The sequence below is a fragment of the Thunnus albacares genome, chromosome 11, assembly GCF_914725855.1.
Source record: "Thunnus albacares chromosome 11, fThuAlb1.1, whole genome shotgun sequence".
NCBI lineage: Eukaryota > Metazoa > Chordata > Actinopteri > Scombriformes > Scombridae > Thunnus > Thunnus albacares.
The window spans coordinates 22,009,393-22,033,309 of NC_058116.1; the positions used below are offsets into that span (position 1 = coordinate 22,009,393).

Genomic DNA, 23,917 nt, shown 5'->3' on the forward strand with positions numbered 1-23,917 from the left:
AAACACAACATGTCTTGTTGCTGTGTTACATTCTGGTCTGTAGAGGCGGCAGCAAGTGAAAAAATTATGTGTGAATGTGTGATCGTAGACTGTTAGTCTAAAGTGTTAATCAAGAAGCAACGAAAGGTGTTAAAACCGTAACAATCATCAAAAAAAAATATTCCCCAAAAGTAAATCCAAATTTTCATCTTGGTGAATTTGATGTAAACATAATCAAATGATTGGTGTTAATTGTAAGATCAGTGTATGACTGGGGCAATTACCTAACAAACTGGGAATCATTCATTATTTGGGTGTCTTTAATTATCAGTATTCACACCATGAAAAGTGATATTTCCGAAGGATTTGGATGTGTGCAGCAGGAAAGCCTGGTGTGACTTGATGCCTTAGGAGTGGGTGCCTCACCCTGATCAGATAAGAGTAATGGAAGCGAATGAAAAGACCCCTGTCCCTGATGGCCACTGCAAAATGGATGTGCTCCCTGAGGTGTACCTCTGGTATCATCCACGCCTGTGGACACAGATTTATTGGCCATTAAAAAGCTACACTGAAATGTACCTCTTAAAATGGTGTGTTTATCCTGTTGAGAAGTCCTTATAGGAATGAAATGAGACAACTGTGAGCACTGACAGACGCGAGCTGACTCAGTATGACAATATGCTGCGCCAAGTTCAAATAAGGTTTAATGCCATAAAAACCTAAATTGATCTTTACAATTTCATTTTAACAAAATGACCCCCTATGAAATCAAATATTCCAAAATGAACATTTGTACTTACAGTATACACACAGCAGTGTTCTTATTCCTATTTTACAGGGGAAACTGTTTAAACAAGATTAAGCAAGCAGGAAATCAATATAGGTACAATCTGCAAGGATTACAAAAATGGAAATCAAAGCAATCTAACTATAAGCAATAAATATGACATCTATCTACATGATATTGCTTAACAAACACCAAAAATAAGGAACAGTATACTCATTGATATATTTCTCTGGAAAAAAATAGAATAAATTGACATTGTTTACTCTGAAGCAATAAGTAAACACGTTTAGTTTTAGGGTTACACATTAATACACAGCATTTGCACAAAGGAGTAGAACTAAAACATCAACATAGATCAACTCAGATTTAGTTATTTCCTTATCATACACCTCTCTTTGTGTATATAATTTGACAGGATCATTTACAGCTGATGGGGAAAGACATCAGAGATACATCAAATAAAGGAACAATGACAGAAATGACTGTCTTGTGTTTAGTCATTGCCACATGCCCTAGCCTAAAAACCCCAAATGTATGCAATCATCTCCACTCATGGCATTTAATGTGTGATGGTTTTTAACACAACCTTTAAAGCTGTTGTGATTGCTAAGTCAAAGTACATTACACCATTTACTACGAGACTGGATGTTATCCAATTTTACACAGAAGCCAGTCAACTAAAGCCTGCTGTACAATTGGGAAATGTTTGACATTTTAAAATTTAGTCCCACTTCTCATTGAAATTCCAGACAGATTCTGTATTTTCACTTTTTTTCCCCCTTTTCTTTTTTTCTTTTGGTTTCTTCACTCTTGATCTTGGGTAAATGAAATTTCCCAGGCTAATTAAAGCCTATTAAAGACAGGTAATGTCAGGGCTGGTGGCGGGACCATGACAAAGTGCTGATAATTGTCTGCCAGACTCGCTAAATCCACCTGTCCTGCAATTATCGCTTTCCCCCCCACCTCTCCTGACACATTAATCCACTGTGGGGCCCTGTTCGCCAGGCTGATGCCTCAAAGTGCATCCTGCAAACACAGATGTTGGATTTCAGACTAGTTTAGCAACACATACGTTATGATGATTGTAGCAAGAAAACCAACATATTTTAGGAAGCGAACAAGGCAGGAGCCAGGTTATGCATGGATGGGTACCTACATACGTATGTGTAATGATAAACGATTATGCTCTCTGCTTGCTTTTAGAGTTTGATTTCTTGGATCCATTTATTTTCTCATGGGCACTTAATATTAAGCTCAATCAATCAATTCACTTTATTTCAGCACCAAAAAGAGAAAGATAAAAGAGATTAAAGATTGGTTGTAAGGCCATATTAATAATTCAGAGCTACTTGAAAAAATACCCATTGATCAAACGTATCTGAAAGAATAGTCCTTGTCCTGCCTGTGTTCTGTTAACAGATACAAATGGATGTTAACTCTACTTCGAGGCAATGAACAGATTATTTTGATTAATTAGTTAAAATGTAGCCATGTTTCAAGTGGGAAATATATAATTTTATGCCCTGTTGAATAACAATTCAAATGTCTTGGTATTGTCACTATTAACATGACTGAAAATTGTGTTATATTTCATCCCATAATAGACAGTTTAACCCTTGTGCCTCACTAGGGACATTTTTGGCTTTTTAATTTGTGATTTTTCAATCATTTTGGCTGTGTTAATGCATACGGCATAAATTTTGACAAGGGTGTGGATTTTGATTAAAATTTTGGTTCAACCTCAGCTCCTATAATAAGACTATAATGAAATGTGTAGCCAAAATAAAGACACTCGGATCCTTATGGACAAAAATGTCCCCAATTAAACCTATTTAAACTGTAATCTTTGACCCCTCAGCCTTTACAGCATAAAATCATGCATTCTATTACATAAGGCTTTCAATCTAGAGCTGACCTGGCTTCAAAATTGTAGTTTTTACTATTTTCCACCAGAGTTAACCATTTTCTCATGTTTGCCCTATGGGATAAATACATGCTATTTTCCTGGTTTCCACTAGAGGCATTGCTGCTATATTATGGAGCACTGAGGTCAATGTAGCAAATGTACGCAAGTAAAATGATGTGTGTGTGTGTTGATATGGATTTCAGAGAGTGGTGTGTGTGTTTGGAGCAGCCACTGAAGGTCACAATTCCCCCCCCCCTCCCTGTCTCTCTCCTTCAAAAACTAGCTTTTAAAGGTTAAAGTTCTGAAACTGAATTAATATTTGGTAGTGATAATTAGGGCTGAAGCTGGTTAAAAAATTTTACTTGGTGAAAGTGGAAATTTACAGAGCTTCCCTGGGGTCAGCTGAGAAAAAAAAAAAAAAGATCCATGTGTAAATCCATGTACACGGTTTATAAACCATGCTCTCGGATTCATAATCCGTGCCCACGGATTCGTAGACTGTGTGCAATCCATGCGCGCAAACACTGCAGTGAAGCTCATTTTAAGTTGGATATTCGACAGAAATTCACACCAGATCCAGCAGCTTCTTCTTACTCAGTTTCACTCAGTGTTGGCAGTAAGAGGACGGTTAGCTCACCTCCAAGCACTTGCTCAAAACCAAGGGGAGGGGGGGTTCACATAGGGACCATCAATAAATATTTTTATGGAAAAATCATCTTTTTTTTCAATAGTCTCCATGTCATGTGGCCTTGTGACTCCAAATCAATACCAGATATTATTACTGCACTGGACAAATAAGACACACCTCATTGTACCGTACACCGTTCTACATTGTAACAAATGTAGAACGGAACAGGTGAGAAGAAGTCAACATAGCAAAGTGGCTGTAAACTTAACAACATGTTTTTACATTTTTGAGAAACACAATATAGGTATTTTGTTTATTGTTGGACAATTATGAAAATGAAACAACTAAATTTCAACAATGTGAGACAGGACTGTAGTAGCGTAACATAATTCAGTATTGATTTGGTGTCACTGGGTCACATGACATGGAAGCTATTGAAAATAAATGATGAATTTTCCTTCAAAATAACTGACAAATAAAATTGAAAATAACAATGGTTTTGTGTCATTCAAAACAGTAATTTATATAAAAGAGAAGAACCACTAAAATCCACTAAAAAGAGGTGTATCTTATCTGTCCAGAGTGGTTATACAATTTGGATTGATTTGGAGTCACTGGGTCACATGACATGGAAACTGTTGAAAAAACTGCAATTATTTTCTATTCAAATATTTATGTAAGTAAATTAATTACACATTAGCAATCAAAATAGGTGTGCTACATGAGACCAATTTAGTAAAATTCTTTAATCATAATTTTCACTAATATAGGCAAGTCAGCACGAAAGTATAGGTGTTTTAGAGCGAGCGCTCGGAGGTGAGCTAACCGTCCTCTTACTGCCAACACTGCGTGAAACTGAGTAAGAAGAAGCCGCTGGATCCGGAGTGAATGTCTGTCGAATATCCAACTTAAAACTAACTTCATCACAGTGTCTGAGCACAGTTTACAAATCAGCGTGCACATATTATGAAAAGATCTATGTGTGCACTGACACTGCACAAAAAATAATAATGCAACAAAATCAATGTTGTTGCTAATCACTGACATATCCCAGACTGTGATAATCCAAAAAAGAATTTCAACATAGCAATTTTGTGTTTTTTTTTTTTCCATTTAAAAATAGTCGCATCATGTCAAAAACTGGCATTTAAAGAGTTAAAATTCTGAAAATGAATGAATATTTAGTAGTTATAATCAGGACTGATGGTTAAAAAATTTAACTCAGTGAAAGTGGAAAATATTGATATATAGTATTTTTATAGCAGTTTTAGTAAGGGTACACTGCACAAAAAATAGAAATGCCCTAAAATTAATGTTGTTGTTAATCACTGACATATCTCAGACTGTGGGGGGAAAATCCCCTTACATTTTTTTTTTTTTTTGGGGGGGGGGGGGGGGGTGCAACAAAAACAACAGTGGCATTATGTAAACAAACTGGCATTTAAATGGCTAAAATTCTGAAAATGAATGAATGTTTGGTAGTGATGATCAGGACTCAAGTTGGTTGAAAGATTTAACTCAGTGAAAGTGGAAAATAATATTAATATATAATATTTTTATGCAAGTTTTTTGATGCAGACATTTTTTTCTCCTTTAACGACATCAGTGCAACTTTTTTAAAGTGAGGCACAAGGATTAAATGAGTTGAGGGAATAGTTTGACAATGTTAGCATCAATGCAGCACTGGCACAGAAGCCGGTGATGCGTTTCCAACTGGGAGGACTGCTTGCCTATGGTCTAGCCTTAAAGAAAACATCTGGACAACATGCTAATTACCGGTGGTTTACAGAGAACAGTGCTGTTGTGATGGGGAGGAGTTACCCAGGGTTGGTAGCTAGCTCTGAATCCCAAGTCAACCCCTTAAACCAAGTCCCTGAACACCTAACTATCTGAAGTGTTAGAGCTTTATACTTCTCTGCAGTATATACAAAGGTTTTGTAATAATGCACCAAATCCCTCCAGTGTGCAACCCATTATAAGTTGCACTTCCAGCAAATTGTCTCAGGTATTTAGGTGTTTTGGGACGAAGGGCTTAGAGGTTGACATTTACATTGTTTAAAGGTAAAACAAAAGGTTGATGCATACTAACAACAGCTAGGTCATCCTGTGGAGGAATACGGTGTGTCACTATGGTAGTTGTAGTCAGGGCATACCTTCTGCACCAGTTTATAGTCTACACTGTAAAAGGCTATATAGATGCATATGACTTTGAAGGGCTTTGAACACAGCCAGGACACATGGCTCTGCGTCTGCTCCTGATAGCACACCTTGGATGGGTCAAAGCTGCACAGGGTAGTCTTCTTGTTGCGGTCCGTCTTCTCATACTCAATGCGACAGTTGAATGATTTGGTGTCTTTGGTCTCCAGTGTGGACTGCTGGGCGATCTCAAACTCCACCACCTTGGAGGGCGGCACCAGGCTGACCGACACGTTCCCTAGGCCCGTGGAGTTGTGGCGGAAGTAAACGCTAAAAGTGCCATTCCCGTGGTCCACGATCTTCCCTGTGATCAGCAGGTTTAGCTTGACAGTCTTGATGTTGGAGTGGAAATCCCCCCACCCGAACATCTTTTTGAACTTGCCAGTCTTGACGATGGGCCTGCGTTTAGTTCTGGCCTGTGCACCCTGAACATCTGTCTGGTTAGATAACCAGTCCCAGAAGTCCTCCATGTTCTGTAAATATGTCACTTCCCTCATGTTGCTCTTGAACCCCGGGGAGCCCCTGGCAAACAAACGCAGGGGGTTGAGGATCTGTGGACTCGCCCCCGTGGGAGAAATCTTCTGTTCGTTAACTCTGTCCCCCCACTCGATGAGCTCTGTGGCTCCTCCACGCACTTTCCTGCATGTGACCTTCAGAGAAAATGGAGCAGAGGTAGACAGAAAAAGAGCATTACAGTTAGGTGACATAAAACCTTTTAAAGCTATTACTATGTAATGTAACATGATGATTATGCAACCTATACCAAAGTGTTTTGGAGTTGTTCTACAAACACTACATTTCTGGTTGGTCTTTCCAAGGAAAAAACCCACTGGTGCACAGACAGAAATGTATTTGATGTTTCCAGTTTGCTAAGAAAATGTTTAAAAAGCATGATGTAGTTTTAGACTGGCAGTGATATCTTTCACAGACATGAAATCTTAAATTTTGGCGATTGCACTGTAAAAATGCTACAGCAGCACTTCAAGGAAAGAAAACAAGCACTTCAGCTCTAAAATTGGAGAGAAAAAAACCCACAATGAGCATGGAGCACCCGCTTGTCACACAAGTTAAGATTTACTTTAGGAAACGCTGAACTACAGAAAAGGTACCCATGGGAAAAATGTTTGGTAAACTAAAGCTTTACAAAAAGAACTTCAAACAGATGCTGAAGGAGTGCTCAGTAATTGGAAGTATGACATTTTATTGAGAATATACAAAAAGCCACTTGATTTCTTGGCATAATGACATTTCTTGAATTACTCAAGTTGCCGTCTTAAAAGTGCTGTTCTTTTAAAAAAAATGTTTTAAAAAGTGGGTCAAACAAAAATATTCCTTATTCACCACTAAAGAGCAAGGGTTGTCAAATGGATTTTATATGTATGCCCATCATTGAGACATCTGTCTACAAGATACTGAATACAAGAAGGTTTGACATTGAGCGTCTAACTGCAAAAACACCAAAATATGTGAGAACAAATAGCAATGATTGATGGTTATAACTGCTTAAATGCATATATTAATGTTTAGTTTTACAAATACATATTTAAAACATTGCAAATAGCAATGCAAAGCATGCAATAAAACTGTTCCCAGACATTTGTAGCACAAAATATGGTACAAATAAATAAATAAATAAATAAAAATAAATAACTGAATAAAAATATGAAATTCATAACACAGTATAAGGGAATGATTCTGGATGCATGCACCCCAGCTGGGATCACATTTGCATTAAGCTTCTAATATTTTAGAACGACTTGTCAGATTACATGACAATGAAAATCCCCTGGATTTAACATGTGAGCTGGTCCCAGATCACCAGGGCTATTCTTAGATATTCTATGCACATGAACTTTGACTTGTAATGGTTCCCAATGATAAAACACCCTTCTTGTATGGTAAAGTATGTACTAAATGCTAATCCAGACGCAGCAATGAACTGTGATCCCTCCTTGTACCTCAAAGCCTTTTAGCTTCGGGAGCGATTCCTGGTCCACTTCAGATAAAGCTTTAATAATTCACGGCAATAAGCTTAGCTAGTTTTATTAGTAATTAGTAGTGCCGGCTTTCCCCAGGCCCGGTTGTAGGGATCACTGAGAGAAGCAGATGTTGAAAGCACCGAGCAGCGGCTGTTTGAATTCTCACTGAGCTGCGGCGCGCTACTTCCAGACTAATTATAATTTTGCTGTAAGCCTAACTGAAGCACATGTGTACAAAGCTAACAAACTAGGTCTGTCTGCTACAATTTGTTTTGCCACAACATTACACCCCTCACATTCCTATAAACCTTTCATTTGGCCATGTGAAAGCGTCCATGTAAATGTATATGAAATGCTGCGCAACTGTCTATCTTACAATTAGAACTTTTCTTTACTATGCTTCCTATGTCCTAGACAGTAGTGACACCTTAATGAAGCAAATAGGACATAATGGCTCAGCTATCTGGATATATAATGTGAAATCAATGTGTCTCCCACGGACAGTGAGCCTGGCCCATCTATCGGCCCTCACAATGCTTAATTGAGACAGTTGCTCCCCATAAACACGGATGAATGAGGCAACACTGCAATAATGTCCCTCTGTGTAGCTCATCATATCCACAGTCATTTAATCAACTAATTCCAGTGGCAGTGCTTCCTCACTGATACTGCCACTTAGTAATACCTCGCGTGTGCTCCGCTGTTAATTTGATATGTCTCTTACAACATCACAATAACACGCTATGCTGAACATAAAACCTGTGTGACTGTGGACTCCCAAAAGGATCATTTATTCACCGCTGTGAACGAGCAAAACGTGGCACTCATCCTCTCACCAGCCTGAGCTGTTATATCTGTTACTGATTGGGTGTCGTGCTGCGCAGCTTCAGAGGTGAAACCAAATTTTGTCTTTTAGTGTAAATCTCAGGTGAGCTTTGTATAGGATGATTATAATGGAAATGAGAGAGGAGTTTAAGTATGATGAGCAACTGGGGAAATTGCTGTGACAACGAGAGGATCAGGAGAGGGATATCTAATACTTAAATGCCCCGAGAGAGATGAAGCACTGGGAACTTGAAAGCTTGCACTGAGACATAGGCTTTGGTTTCTTTCTCTCTCGCTGTCTCCCTGCACACACTAACACACCTCGTTCATTTAGGCGAATGTGGTGCCTCTTAAAAAGAGACTAAAGGAATCCGAGTTTCTGTACAACAAGACGCTGTAGAAAAAAATGAGGCAAGGTCTCATGAAGGAGAATCTACAAAAGCTTAATTAAGATTTGTTAATCGGTGCTGCTGTGCTAGAGGCATTTCAGGGCGACTTGAAACAAGACATTATTATGATAATAACTGCAGACTTATGGAGCTGAAAACACCAGACCTCATTTCAGCAGCACCAGGCAAAGAAGTGACTAGTGGCAAACATCACTGATACCTGTCTGTGTGGTTTAGCTTCTACCTTTTCCTGTTCATCCTAAACAAAACCACAGAGTCATGCATGAACCTTATACCCATCTGCAAAGATATTACAGCTATACCACAGCAGTAAAAGCTATACATGTCTTATAAAAGAGTAGTAGAGAGTAGTGATACAGCAGTAAACATACTATAAATCTACTATAACTATAAATCATGTCAGTAATGTTAATGGAGATCCACATATGTATCCACATAAAAACTGCTTTCATACTGAATGCATATATTTTTAGTATCTTCAATATCTGCAGTATTTTTTCATGCTATTATGCATACAGTATTCCCCTTTAGACCTGAAATCTTTCTCTCTCTCTCTCTCTCTCTCTCTCTCTCTCTCTCTCTCTCTCTCTGTCTAATGACTAATAAATACAGATTTATTACACGTATTAATCATCATCATTTTGCATCACCACTGACAGTTGGAGTGTCGTATTTACAAATCTCAAAATATTGCATTGTGAGATTTATTACAAAAAAGTGATGTGTGTGTTATGGACATTGTGGGAATTTTTGAACCCAGTACGTAGTTTACAAATTTTACACTTTCAGTAAAATTCAAACACTCAATGAAAATGTAGATGTAGTGCACTATTTGTCAAATAAGAACCAATTTTGGACATAAAATTCTCAACTTAAGTTCAAGTTATCATAAATATTGTATGGTTAGCTGTCAATTTTAAATATTAAATTCACTGACACATAAGTTTAGATCAATAAATATTCAGTATTTTTGGTCTGATCCAGCATTAGTAGTGTCAATACTATCGGTTGATTTTAGATGTTCACAGATATATCAATACTGGCGTAAATATCAGCCAATAAATGAGAAGTAATTTCTGTTTGAAGTCATTTACATACATAGTTTGTGCACCAGAGAGGAAGTTTGGTTTTCAATTGTAAAATGCCTCTTTCAGTACATATCTTGGTCACAATTCTTTAATTATCAAATTTAAGGAATCACGTTTTTGGTTTTGCATTCATATTAAAAAATTAACATTGGCTGATATATTGTAAAATTGTTTAGACTCTCAAAAAATCTGCCTAAAAGAGTGTCTGGACTCTATATCACGAATTTGTATCATTGGTATAGATGTCAGCATCAAAGGCGGGAAAACTGAATTTTTCTAGTTCATGCTTAAAGTGCACACACCTAAGTACATTTTTACCTCTCTATGAACCTTGGGTGTGGAATAAATTGCAGATATTGTTACTTCAGCTGTGCTCTCTTTTCTTTTAGTCTTTTTTCACAAACTGCCTTGAAGAAAACCTGTTGGTGTGAACAGGATTTTAGGCTGTACGTTCCCCATATTAAAGAATATTTGCTTTTTGTTTTAATGTGTATATTCTACATGTATTTCTATGTAGGTATCAGTATGAAATACATTTTATGTGCAAATTTTCTGTTTTTACTGCCATCTCGCCTAAGACCAGGAAAAGAGATTTGTATCTAAAGGACCTTCCTCTCTAAATAAGGGATAAATTAGTAGGTAAAATGTAAGTAGGTCACAGATGTTCTCCACAGTGCATCTACTAAACCACTTGGAGTATTGTACAATTATCATTTGTAAAGGTTCTACCCCTATGGCACATGTACTGTATGTGTGATTTTGTGTCAATCAATACTATCCAGAGGTATTAATGAAACTTAAATACTGACAGTGGCCTGAGCAGCAACCTGCCACACACTAAGTCAGGATGAATCAGCCTCGACGTTCATCTGTAATGAGCATTATGGAGCTGGCTGCCTGCTTGTCCCGTGGGTAGACATATCTTTTAGAGGCCTGACATAAAGGTAATTGCCACAGTGACCAGAACTAGCCTCTAGAAAGTTATTAAGAAGCCAGTGACATCTGGCTTCTGGATCATCTGAAGAGATGCCGTTAAAATGCATTTTCAGTGAGCAGCCGGCGACATTGTACTCGGCCGTGATGGGCTTTGGGCCGCAGGCAAGGCTACAGTGTTGTTTTGATGGCAGCGATGGAATCTGATGGAATCTCTCTCAACCTGGCACAGTTGACAATGTGGCCCGCCACTCGTGAGCTGATATCTGCTTTTCTGTTTCTTATTGTCCCTTTTTTTTTTTTTTTTTGTATTGAGAGCTTCTGCATAGTGTCCATTGCCAAGTTCCTTGTTTCAGTGAGCTAAAATAATCTGTTTTTTAGTTTTCCATAGTTGATTTTTTTCCAGCACATAAGGTTGGAATATGCGTCTGGGGAAAATTGGTTTCAGGCATCTTTCTCACAATAAACAAAATGGGCAATTAACCTGCTCATCAGTGCACGCAGAGTAGCTCCAATGATGCACTCCACTGTTCTTCATGGATTTATCTGTGCAAATTGACCTCACTTTGGTGGTGCAATTCATTTCTCTGCTAATTTTCTGTGTCTGAAGCTTCATTAACTTGATGTGCTTCTACGTAGTAAAAATCTGGACCTCCCATGGAAATTACACCGGCTTCACCGCTACCTTTCGTAATACTCTCCCAGTACTATTGCAACACAACACCTGCTGTATTAAAGATGCACAGCCCGTGCTGCTAGTGTTAGACCACAGATTGTGGCGGAGCTAGATGGACTGCAGCCTCTTGCTTTCAAGCATCCAACATGACAAGCAGCTCCACTCGCATTAAAACCATTGTCAGCCTACAATCCCCTGCCCCACATCCTTCCCCAGCCATCTTCCTCCTGATGTTATAGGGCATATCATTTGTAATGATTCACACCCAGAGCCAGTTCCAAGAGAGAAGGCCCTGGAGGCGCTTAGGCAGCCCAGAGTGAGAGTCTACACGCTGCTGAAGAATAGATTGCTGCTCTGATCGCTGGAACAGCCTCACGCTCCAAAGCCATCACTTTTAATCAGAGGCTGTCCAGGGAAACACATGGCAGGTGCTTCAGCACTGTGGTGGATCGCAACAGCAAATCCACACCGGGGGCACCTTACCAATCACGGATGGCTACCGTTAGTGTGTGTGGGTGCATGTGACATACCTCCACTCCTATAGTATAATCCTTAAGGCCATTACTACCTGACCTCTGTCAGAATGAGACAGCCTCTACTATCTTAAGACTCAAGATGTTATAGATCCAATATTTAATTTGTGGATTATGTCATCCTCTACATACTAGATATATTATCATCTGATACTTGATATAACTTCATTCTCATTTAGCAGACACATTTTTTTAATATGTTGATAAGTTGAATGATAATGTCTTATAAATATTTAGAGCAGCTAGTATCTAATGGATGTTCTTATAATCACATTTGGGGTCTAATAAGAATAAGACCTCCAAAGGCCTCAAAAACTCATCACTCATCAGGTGATGTATGTATGTTTACACCAGACCAGCTTCTAACTGTCTAAACATGCTGTGCAGGTGAGAGGAGAGGGTATGACAAGCTCCAAAAAAAGTGATGCTGATGTTTTCATCACAGTAATCCCAGTGGTATCACCAGTGCTTTATCTCATCCCTTCACCTCTTTTACTGTTGACAGATGTGCTGAAAAAAACCTGAAGAGTGTCACATCATTGCCATGAAACATAATATGTAACAAGGGAGCTGACGCTATCTACTGTAGATGCTCAGGTGGAGAGAGGGGGAGGCATCCATTATTAGAATGATTGACATTAAAAACACAAAGCTGTGAACATCAAACTTCACTGAACTTTTGGTGTAGGAGCACACAGTGAATAATAATTGTGTAAATTCATTTTTTTTTTATTCACACTAAATGTGCGGTGAAAACTGTGACCAAAATGATGGAAAAGTAAGAAGCACATGGCTGTACAGGTTGAATTAATGTGCTCGTGCGGCCACTTTTTCAGTGGGTTCATTGTTATTCAGAGCTGAATTTTCCTTCAGCACCACAAAAGTACAGAGTGTTCAAATGAGTAGTCAGTCGTCATGAGATAATTATGAATGCCGAAGAACTCAGGGGTTGCATCACTAGCTCTAACTCCATCAATCCAAACAGAAAACATAAACCAAGCCTTAGGGCTCTGAGGTGTGTAAGGTATTATTTAGTTTCAACAATATTGCCTGGTGATGAGTTTGAATGTTTTATAACCCAAGTCAAGTGCTCATGTCAGCAAGCATACGTGTTGCAGAGGTGTCCATGAGCAAGACACTGTATCCCTGACAGCTCTGGTGCTGTTGATCTGACACTGTCCTCAACATTTGACCTCTCTTGTGAAGGACAATAAGCTTTGATAGAGAGCAAGAACCCTGAATCATGCCTACTTTCCAAGAAATTATAGCTATGAACACCACTATGTAGAGTTCTCAATAAAGAGTCTTTCCCATACAAGTCCTATTTTATTCTCTGTGTTGCATCAGCATCTCTCATATTAAAAAAAATTGACTACTGTATGTTTGGGAGGTGTTTTCGCACACATGTTGTGGCAAAATATTATCTGACTGCTCATTATGTCACTCTGGGCTGCTTGCATCCTATGATTAGCATAAATTAGAGGAAATAACCCTCCTTTGGCTAGCATAAATCATATTATGTGACTTATTAGTCATGTTTATAGTGTCAGTGTTTTTCTTTTTCTTGCTAAGTCACACAGGCTCCTCTATTTTCCCTCCTGCCAGCAACTGACACTGACTGAAGCAATGCCTTACCCCACCTTTTTTTTGAGCTTCAACAAACATACACTGGTAATGGTGTTTGTATGAATCCCATAACTTCATAGTGAAGTCCACAGTGTCATCAAAGAACATTTTCCTACAAGAAGTAAAACACTTAACTACAGAAATCACACACAGTTATCTCTACTGCAGTATGGAAGCTGCAAACACAGAATTGTAGAAACATGCTTCAGTGTTTTGTTAATAAACAGAACAGATTACAGGAAATTATACCACAGTTAGCTCCGACCTTAATGACAGTTTGTTTGGATTCTAATCCTGATATACAGTAGCACTCCCAGACCTTTCAAAGTATCACATTAACTTAAATGCCTGATCTTTTATATCTGTTACTTAGCAGCTAGTACAAAGTCTGTTTTCTGCTGGGAAAAGAATAAACAAAAATGGTTTTGTCAGATCTACTGACAACACAAATGTACTAAACTTAGAATTTCCTTTCTGTGTCATAACATAGAGCTGGTTGGAGGCAATCAGACACCAAAATGTTACATTGCAAGGAAGCCAGATTTGTAAACCGACCACATTTTCACATGAGCCATAAAAAGCAGTTGTACACCTGATGCACACAGCACAGTACTCCTGTATTATTGCTTTAATATTAAAGACAGATTGCTTCTACTCACTCTCAGGCAGCAGGAATTGAAGGGTTATTGTAGAAGCATTTTATTTTTAATCATTACTTAAGCTCATAAGTTAGTACAGTCATATTTGTGTTTAAAATAAAAATCACTGCAATTCAGGACTTTTAATAAAGTAACAGCAGCAATATCATGCTGTAAAAACACTCCATTACAAGTGAAAATTCTGCTTTTAATTAATATACTGAATGGCTCCTGTCAGAGTTATATTATATATTGTATTATTGGATGTGTATTAGTAACGCATCAACATATAAAAAAGCATTTTAATGTTGTACAGTAGCTGGCCTACTGGCAGCTAACACTAACTTTTTTATATACTGTTGGGTATATATATATATATATATATATATATATATATATATATATATATATATATATATATATATATATTATATCATATTTTACTTACATTTCTATTGAAAATCTTGATCTACAAAGTAGTTAGTAAGCTTAGTTTGCAGACAAATGTAATGAAGTAAAAAGTACAATATTAGCTCATAGTGTAGTGGCTGCAATACAGTATAAAATGCTCAAGTGACATACAAATACTTCAAATTTGTACTTGAGTAAATGTATTTAATTTACACTCCATGACTGTTTTCAGCTGTTTAAAGCAAGAAAACCTGCAGCATCTACGTAATAGTGGCAAAAATTCAAGGATACAACTGAATTTATATTGACAAGCATCAGTGACTCTGACAAAATAGTAAATCAACAGATCAAGGAAGAAGGTTTATCATTTCGTCCATATTTACTATGGATTCAAATGCTCTCCTCACATCAATAAAATCTATAAAAATCCAAATTGTATAGCTGCATGAATTTACAGCCTGTAACAATTTAAAATAATGTGCTTGCTGTCAGTTTGTGAATTAACTGCAGGAGATCATTGTAATTTTATTTTCACCTGGCGGTGGCAAGCCTCGAGGGTGAAAGTTGGATATCGGTGGTGTGGGTAATTTAAATGCAGCGATGATGCCTGATGTTCAGAAAGTGTTAACAGTGATCCCACTAGGAGAGAAGGAGAGAGCGTGGAGGCGCTGGGACGAGAGCCTCCAGGTAATCTGGATACTTGTGTTATCTCAGCACCTGCCACATGTGACAGCAGCAAAGCCCTGAACACTTCACTTTTAGGCAGGCGTTACCTTTCAACGCATCATCAGTTTCATAATCCCCTTACATGGTCAAAGCGCCAACTCTTGTGCAGGCTCCTGAAACCTGCAGCACACCTCCGTGCGCCTGATAGCAGGGATTCAGGAAGATAATTCTATGAAACACGCTGGACTCAGTGTAATTATCATTCTCTTCACCAATTTTAAACACCTTCTACTGTGTACAACAATAGCAAACGTGCTTGTAAAACTCCTCACCTAATACTTAAGAAGGCATGGCATGTTAATACTTCAGGGTTCCCGTTTTAGTTTTGTCACTTCCCCTCAAGAAAACATAATCTAAGCTGAGCTTTCTTTTTTTTTCTTTTCTTTTTTTTTCATGTGTGACAACTTCAGTTTTGTTTTTTCCTCTCTTCAAATGCATGCTGTGAATGATTCGGGTGTTTTATTCAAAATGTTTTTGCTTGATTTGCTCAAACGTACGTCCACTGAATTTGACAGAGCAAATGTTTCTGTTCTCAAAGCAGATTGTGCCGCGGCTGATTTCACAGAAACAGCTCCCTTTGAAGAAGAAACAGGAGTAGAAACAACGTTGCTTCCTTTTTCTCTGAACAGCTCTGAAGACAGGTACTTCACAAGAAATATACAAAGACAGAGGGGAGCTGACAGTGCTTTGTTAGGGCTGGAAATGACAAGCTGAAAAGAAAGGCCTCAAAGCCCAGACGCAGAGGAGGAAATGCAAAACTGAGAATAATCAGAAAGGAGATTTACTGTACTTACTCTAAAGCTGTCACACCTTGCTTTTTACAGGAAAGCAACGCAGTTTTAATTAAAGAGGTCAATCATTTTCCCAAGCGCTGACTTGTAGTGTGATTGCCTTCTCCAAGTACCAAACCAGGTGGTAATTAGGAACTTCAGAGTGTTTGGGAAATATGAAAGTCTTCAAAGGCAAAAACTTTACTACTGTGCCTAGCTAGAGTCATGGTTTTATGTGATTACGCAGCTTATCATGGTTTGGTAGTTCTGACATGAAGGAGAAGTCATGGCTGTACAGCAACAAGACAACTATGTGGTTTTCAATACTGGATTGTTATGCAAACATTTTTTTAAAAAGTGACACCACGATTCCTCAGATGATTTAGACAAAATACCTGCTTTATATGAACTGTTGTCTACATTTTGTTTTGTTGCAGCACAGCATTGAAAGGCAATGCAGACAGTAAAAAAGTTGAAGTTGTGCATCAGAGGATGCTGGATCTTCCTGACCCTGCAGAGTGATAATGACAATGCTATAAGATAGCGGAGCCTCCAGCTAACACCGCCTCAGGCTGCACATCGCCCATAAAAATTCATAGCTGTGGACCAGATAGATCAGGAAACTCAACATCAGAGGCGTTGTTAGGCTCTTGAAACATTGGGGGCTTAGCCCAGCCCAGAAATCTTAAGATTTTCAGCTGATAATTGCACCATTATTTATAAGTTATTTTAGAGTAAAATGAATATAAGATGTGAGACAATGTGTTCTTCCAAAAGGTTCCGGTCAGTTGCGTAGGCTGGTGACATGAAATCAAAATAAACAAAATGAGTGCAGTCTGAGTTCTCATTCAACTTTGTTATTGTTATTTTTATTTTCAGCAGCAGCAGTAAAACTCTAAGAAAAAATAAGAGCCTTGACGTTGATGAAGCAGTCATATGCTCGATCGTATGTTGCCAGTTCTGGTCCGCTTCTGCTTCTATTGTGTGACAAATGCTCCTTTTGAACTGTGATTTGTGATTTGAACTGACAAATTGTGTTAACTCTGTGTCTTAGCTGTCTATCTGATTTTCTCCTCTTCTTCACCTCTCCAGTAGCTCTTCTGGTGTCTCATCTGTCTGTTACATTCCTCATCTCTTCTGTTCTCTCCTCTTTACTGTCCAGCTCATTAAAAGGATGCAATCAGCATATGCCAACCAAAATCTAACCAAGTCTCTAATTTTTTGATGTGATAATTAGATCATAAACACGTTATTTACCAATGTATTTTATACAGAGACTTGACCAATGATTTGAGCACACCAACCAATATCAGATTATACAAAAGCAAATCATTATTGCACTGTTCCATCACAGTGAGTGCAGGCTAGCAAGACCAGTGGCACACTGGTGTGCCTTGGGAGCTGGCCAGGTGTGCCTTGGAATTAGTCTTATTTATGATGACTTACATACAGTAGCTATAATCATATGTAAAAGTGTGCCTTGGAGATACTTGTTTTCGTAAATGGTGTGCCTTGTGACAAAAATCTTTGAGAGGAGCCCTCCTCTTCACCAACCTGAGCTTGTGGATGAGGCAATGGCACTCTCACGTCCTGACTCATCTGCTGCTACAGCAACAGGAGATAACTCTTCCTCCACCTCCTCTAGCCTCGCCTGCGCCTCGTTGCCTTCATCCTTTTTCTTTTTGAAAAAGCCTCTTACTCTATATCCATAGCCTTCAAGTCTTGCCTTAGTGAATTAGCTGGCTAGCTACCACCAGATGCCAACAAATGACAAGCCTTGTAACTGGAGCGCGTTCTCTCGCTCTATCTCTCTCTCTCTTTCGCGCTCACACAAAATGCACGCATGTGTAGTGTGAAGTCGATCCGCTGCTTGAATGAAACACAGAGGACCCAAACATATTTGCATTTTTGATCAACGATATCACATTATTTTCGATGGCTTTAATGCATGATTGGAATGACAGATGAATAGGACCAGCGCTATTTTTTCTAATTCTTATTTTTGTAAAATTATATATTTATATATATATATTCATAAAACATTCAGGGCTGTAGCCTCGGATGCCCAGGCCTAACGACGCCTCTACTCAACATCATATTAAACATAATGGTTCCTGCACCAGAGCCGCCAGAATGGGTGCGACTTGCTCTGAGAGAGCTGCTCAGCACCTCGCTTCATCCTGAAAACCTCACATCACAGGAGGAGCTGAGGAAAAGTAATCGTGCTGCTCATAATTGTTTGACTTAAGTCTTAAATGGTCCATCCAGCAACCAGATGAGCGTTATTGTCAATGCAAAGGGCAATTGTGTCACACCTATCAATCACTTGGAACTTCATTCTCTTCATTTTAGGACCTTTATCATGGATTGATTGCTGGTACACACACAATTATGATTGATGATTGAAAAAGGAATAGGTTGCGGGGCTCAATACAGTCAATACAACCTGTAGTGGCTGCGAGATACATTTGAGGGATTTAACCCGCAGAAATGACAACCTTTCCTTTGGAGGTCTGAGACAACATACAGGCTGAGGACTGCAAATGCCACAGACAGTATTGTTTATGAGGGATTATCTAGTCAAGCCTTCTGGCTAGAAAGATTGTGACCCCAATATGAGCACAGATACACATCAGCACCATGTAAGCTCCAAAATGATTCCTGGAAGGCAGCACATGCATACAAGGCCCCTTCACTCTGTCAATCCATGTTTAATCACTTCCACAGAAATTTTCTACTGGTCTGCCTGCCATTTTCTCTCATATTTTTCTCGCTCCCCACCCAATTTCTCTGGTGGCTTTTTGAAGACTTAAGTTCCACTCTTTTTTTCTCTCTTTCTTACAAGGCAAATCCTGGGAGAGGTTGATGTGAAGACCAGGCAGAGCAGGGATGTGAAGAATATAAACACATTTTTTTATTGTCCAGAGGGAAAGGGGGGGTGCAGGGGTTGGGTAGTGGGGTCTGTAAAAGAGACTAGGACCTTATCACAGCCCAGCAGCTCTGTAATTCGCCGCCATGATAAAGTGGCGGCGCGGAAAACCTTACAAGGCTGGCACAATCCAAAGACGGATTAGGTTTTTCTGACATAAGCTTCCTGAAAAACTAATCAATCAGCCCATGCAGTATTATCAGAAGCGTGAGATTAAAGAGCTGCTCCTAATCCCCCCACTGTACATTTTATTACACTTCCCAGTGTTAGTTGCCTTTAAATATACAATAAATAAATAATAAAACCAAACCTAATTGAGCATGGGGAAGGGGAAAAGGGTTAAAGAGCCCTCAGAGAGGGAATTTATGTAGAATTTATGTTTTGTTATGAAGACAGGGATAAAACTGTTGTCCTTGCCAGAGCCCTTTTTGACTTTGAATAGAGCCTCACTGTCTCGCTCCAGCACTGCAGAGAAAAAAAGTGGGGAAAAAATCCTTTGGCACATTTTTACAACAATATTAGCAGCTAAAATTGAACCGAACCGAATTCAAATTCTCACTTGTTGTAATGATTTCCCACTTTCACTGACAGATGAACAGATAAATAATCGAGTAACTAGATGTTAATAAAGAAATAAATAACTGCTCAAATTAAATGCTAAATCCTGTGAGAAATCACTTGTAATCCTCTAAATCAGTACACATCAAAGTTGGGGATGAACTCCAAGCATGTAGCGGATCCAGGGGACAAGACATGTTCAGCTTACTCGTAACGAGCTCAGCTTTGTCTCTTTAATGCGTCACACCCTTCTATCAAAATGCCTTGCTCAGTCTGACCCCGGGCGGCGTTACGGTAACAGAGGGGGTAGCTATACATTTAACACCACCACTGATCCTTTTGGTATGGGCCACATAGATGCTTTGTCATGGCATGATATTACCAAAGAGCCATAGGATACGAAGGCATAATAGACTTTGTCAACATCTCCTCACACTTAATCCCGTGAAGCATTGAAAAACCCACTGCATGCAATCTGTGGACTAAAGGCAGGGCAGGACAGGCAGAGGGAAGATGGCAGAGAGCAGAGCTCTCAAGTATGTTTTATCTTCATCTACATTGTTCTGCTGTCATTGCACAAAGGATAACTGCAGCAGATGTCATGGGGAAGAATGGGTTCTCCCAGGATGGCTTTGACCCTCTTATTTGTCCCTGGGGTATGGCACAGATGCTGGGGCCGGGGTTACATTTTCACTGTTTGATTCATGTTCTGAGTGTTTCTGTATGTGTGTGTGTGAATGACTAAAAGAGTAAGAAGAAGAAAAGTCTTTGTGTTTTGGTGTGTCATTTGGATGATTTGGCCACACGCATGAAAGATTGAAGAATGCTACAGACGCTGACCCTTTGCTTAAAACAATAAACATGTTTCCTTCATATTACAGGGTATCTTGGTGACTCAGTTGGCTGAGATGCATGCTGTGACACTATATGATGCCCGGGTTGAAATCTGGCCTTGCAATTTTATCGCATGTCACACACAACCACATCTGTCCAGCGCCTCTTCATACTAAACTATCCTATGGATCAGTTACTGTAAGAAAAAAAAGAAAGAAAGAAAGAAAAAGAAGAAAAAAAGGAAGGTTGTTCGTAGCTCAAGAAGTTTTGGTACATATTTCACGCTTTCACTGAGCTTTGGCCTGGTATTTAAACATTTTTTCTCTTCAGAGGGTGGGCGAGTATTGATAAGGACCAATGTGTCCCAAGTCAGAGAGTCGTGGGTCTGCTGGGAGGGAAACCAGTGAGGCATATGAAGAGAGCCTCCCCAGGGAAGCAGCCTTGTTCTCTGGAGGCAGGGCTCCCAATAGACACAAGGCTGATTACAACAGCATCCAGAGCAGCCAGCACCACTTTGCCGCTACATCTGCACAGTTCAAGGCTATCTTTAAAAAATCCCTCTTTGAGGATGGCACAGATGTGAAGAACTTCTTCAATCACATGGCATTTTCTGTTCAGACGTGATCATGGCAAGAGCCCTTAAAGCTAGGATGATCACTATAAAAACCACACTGTATTCAGCTACCTATAGAGGACAACATCAGCGGCTGCTGGGGAAAAAAAAAAAGCGGGCAAAGACCTTTGTATTTCCCCAAAGCTTTTGATAAGTCTTTGGAGAGCTTATTCCTGCAATCAAAACAGAATTAGACTAGGGAAAGATTATGTCCAGAAGCTTAAGACAATCAATTTCTGGTAAATATTAAATAATTTCACAAGGACTTGTGATTTCATCACACTGTATAAGTTATCAAGGAGCAACAGCGTAAGCTTTTGTAAACCTGTGCAATTTTCACTTATTGTTCACAGCTGTCTTTTTTAAAAAACTCCGGCCTAGTTTTTAGTACAGCTGTGTCGGGTGTTCAACACAGAGGTTGAACCTTGTTCAAGCCTATAAGCAAAATTTATTAAAATGATTGATTACCAGAAATATCCATGTGATATAGCTGAATAAATGAAGAGGCATGCTGTATTTGTATGGCATTGTTGAGCCATAAGTGACAGAAGCAAGATCAAAAAGGCCATAATATAAAAGATAAAGACACCACAGTGGAAATAAACCATAAACTTTGCACGGTGGCACAGCAAGCAAATCAAACAAGCAAATACTAGTTTATATTCAGTGAATGGTTAATTGATTATTTAATCTACATTTAATCCACTTTTCAATTAAGAATAATTGTTAATTCTGAACTATAATAAGCATTTTTCTCACATTAACTATGTAATGTAAATGGTTGTTTTATTGTTTAAATACACATTCAAGCATTTTTCTATAACTATAAATGTTTCTTTGGAAAAGTCACAATGCCAAATAGGAATAAAAAGTTCATTCAGATGCTATTAAGGAAATTAACTACATAGTGTATAATACATTATGGCTTTGGCAAAGTCACAATCTGTTCTGCAAAATTAAAGCAATTGGACAAAAAAATATTATTTTTGTTTTTACGATATGTTCTTAATAGGCTATATAAATAAATAAAACAACCATATATGTGGAGATGTTGAGGTTTCCTCTATTTTAAGAGATGTTAAAATTTCATGTTCATTAAGTCAGATGGTATTTTACTGTAAAGCCTGCAGGTTCTGATGACACAAAAGTATATCCTTTGTAAAACTGAATGAGTTCATGTCAGCCAAACACATTTGCTGCTCATGTCTGTAAACTCTATCTCATGCCAGGAATTGATTTAATTGATATTTGATATTATGTGGTGATTGATACAGCTTATATCGCAGGAGCTATATGTTGCAGATCTACAGTAAATTGCATATTACTGGTAAAATATATAAATATAAATAATTTAAATATAAATATATAAAACTTTGTTTAGCTCATGTCTTTTAAGGGTCAACTGTTAATATTTAAAAATTTACATTTTAATAATTTAAAAAACACAAGAACAACCTTAAGCCAACTTTTTCTTTAAAGCCCTCTTGGCTACAGACATATTTTTACATTTCTGGCTGCGCTCATTCAGCCACCTCACGCCTCACCTGGTGCAGGAGGACAAAGAACAGGAATGTTTGCAGAGCTCTCATCTTCGATGACTTCTCGACTTATTCAAGATGAGCGGCGCTTAAATCCTCTCTGGAAGATTTGGATAGGGGCAGACGCACATGCCGCTGAAACATTGCTCTGATCACCTGCGAGAAAAGTCGAAAATGTCACGATTTAAATCTGAAAGGACCCCAAGGAAATGACATTTGAGTCTTATCTTTAAAAGATAATAATGAACTTTTTCTTACCGTTTTGCAAATGTAATACCTCACTTAGGCGGTTGGAATCATCCTTGTTCAATCCACTTTCGACAAAGTGTCCTAAAATCCTCGCAATCGTCTCCGTCTCTCGGGTTGTTGAGTGATTTTTTTTTCCCTGAGCAGCTTGGACTCTTTGATTTCTCTACAAACAAGGTGAATCGGCTACATTCAGTGTTTCAGGTGAAACAACACTCCTAAGTTGCGAATCAAGCCAAACCGACATAAACTGTGAGATATCTTTTCCCCTATTTAATCCCGAGTAATTGTATTAATATGATGTCGATGTCAGGTACAGCCAAATGAGCCCGTATCCCACAGACAGAGCTGCAGTAAAGATACAGTTGCAGTCCGCTCGCTGTGCGCTCTCTTCAGCTCTACTTGATTTCAGTGCGCAAAATCCTATGCTGCGCGTCTGGAGATTCCAGGTTTGGCGCGCATCCGTGCAGAGTCAAACCAAAGATCTAGCTTTGAAGTCTTACTCTCTCCGTTCAGGAGACAAGTAAGAGTCTTGATGTCACTGTTATCAGGTTTTGTTCAGTTATACGTCCACGTTTTTAACCCTTTAAACGCGCAATGGCACTTGGGCAACGGAGAGTTTCACTGTGTTTTAGGCTACTAGGTTGATCAAAGAATAATCATGGACGTATAAGTTGCAAACCCAGAGTAAATGTAGCCATACTCGACATCTTCTGAGATGTCCTTTGACGGTCTATATGTATTTGTTATGTTTGACACAAAACATCTGTGTTTTACTTTACAAAATGATGCCTTCATACATGAAAACACATATTGTCAGTGCTTTTGGAATCATGCTGGTGAAACACAAAGTTGTGTGTGATCTTTATTCATTTGAGAACCGGCTGACGCAGCACTCCTGACCACACGGAGCAGACAGCAAAAGGTCAAACGTTGTGCTGATTGTTTCCGAAGGCAATAGGTTTTTCTCGTGGACAAGACAAGAAGTATTTGGGGATCTATGTGACTTTGGCACCACCATGTGGTCACAGCCAACCATCTCACTTTCCAGAGAGGATTTTTCAGCTGCAGTGTGCAGATGACATCTG

At 38.8% G+C, this 23,917-nt stretch overlaps 1 protein-coding gene across 1 annotated transcript; it reads right to left on the bottom strand.

The window, feature by feature from the left end:
* Positions 1 to 665: 665 nt before the first annotated feature.
* nxph2a (neurexophilin 2a) lies at positions 666 to 23,515 on the bottom strand. Its single transcript, XM_044365670.1, has 3 exons — positions 22,842 to 23,515; positions 22,590 to 22,739; positions 666 to 6,146 (listed from the first exon to the last, which is right to left on the bottom strand). The coding sequence occupies exons 2-3, from the start codon at positions 22,632 to 22,634 to the stop codon at positions 5,400 to 5,402; spliced, it is 792 nt and encodes a 263-aa protein (XP_044221605.1). The 5' UTR covers positions 22,635 to 22,739; positions 22,842 to 23,515; the 3' UTR covers positions 666 to 5,399.
* Between the last annotated feature and the right edge of the window lie 402 nt (positions 23,516 to 23,917).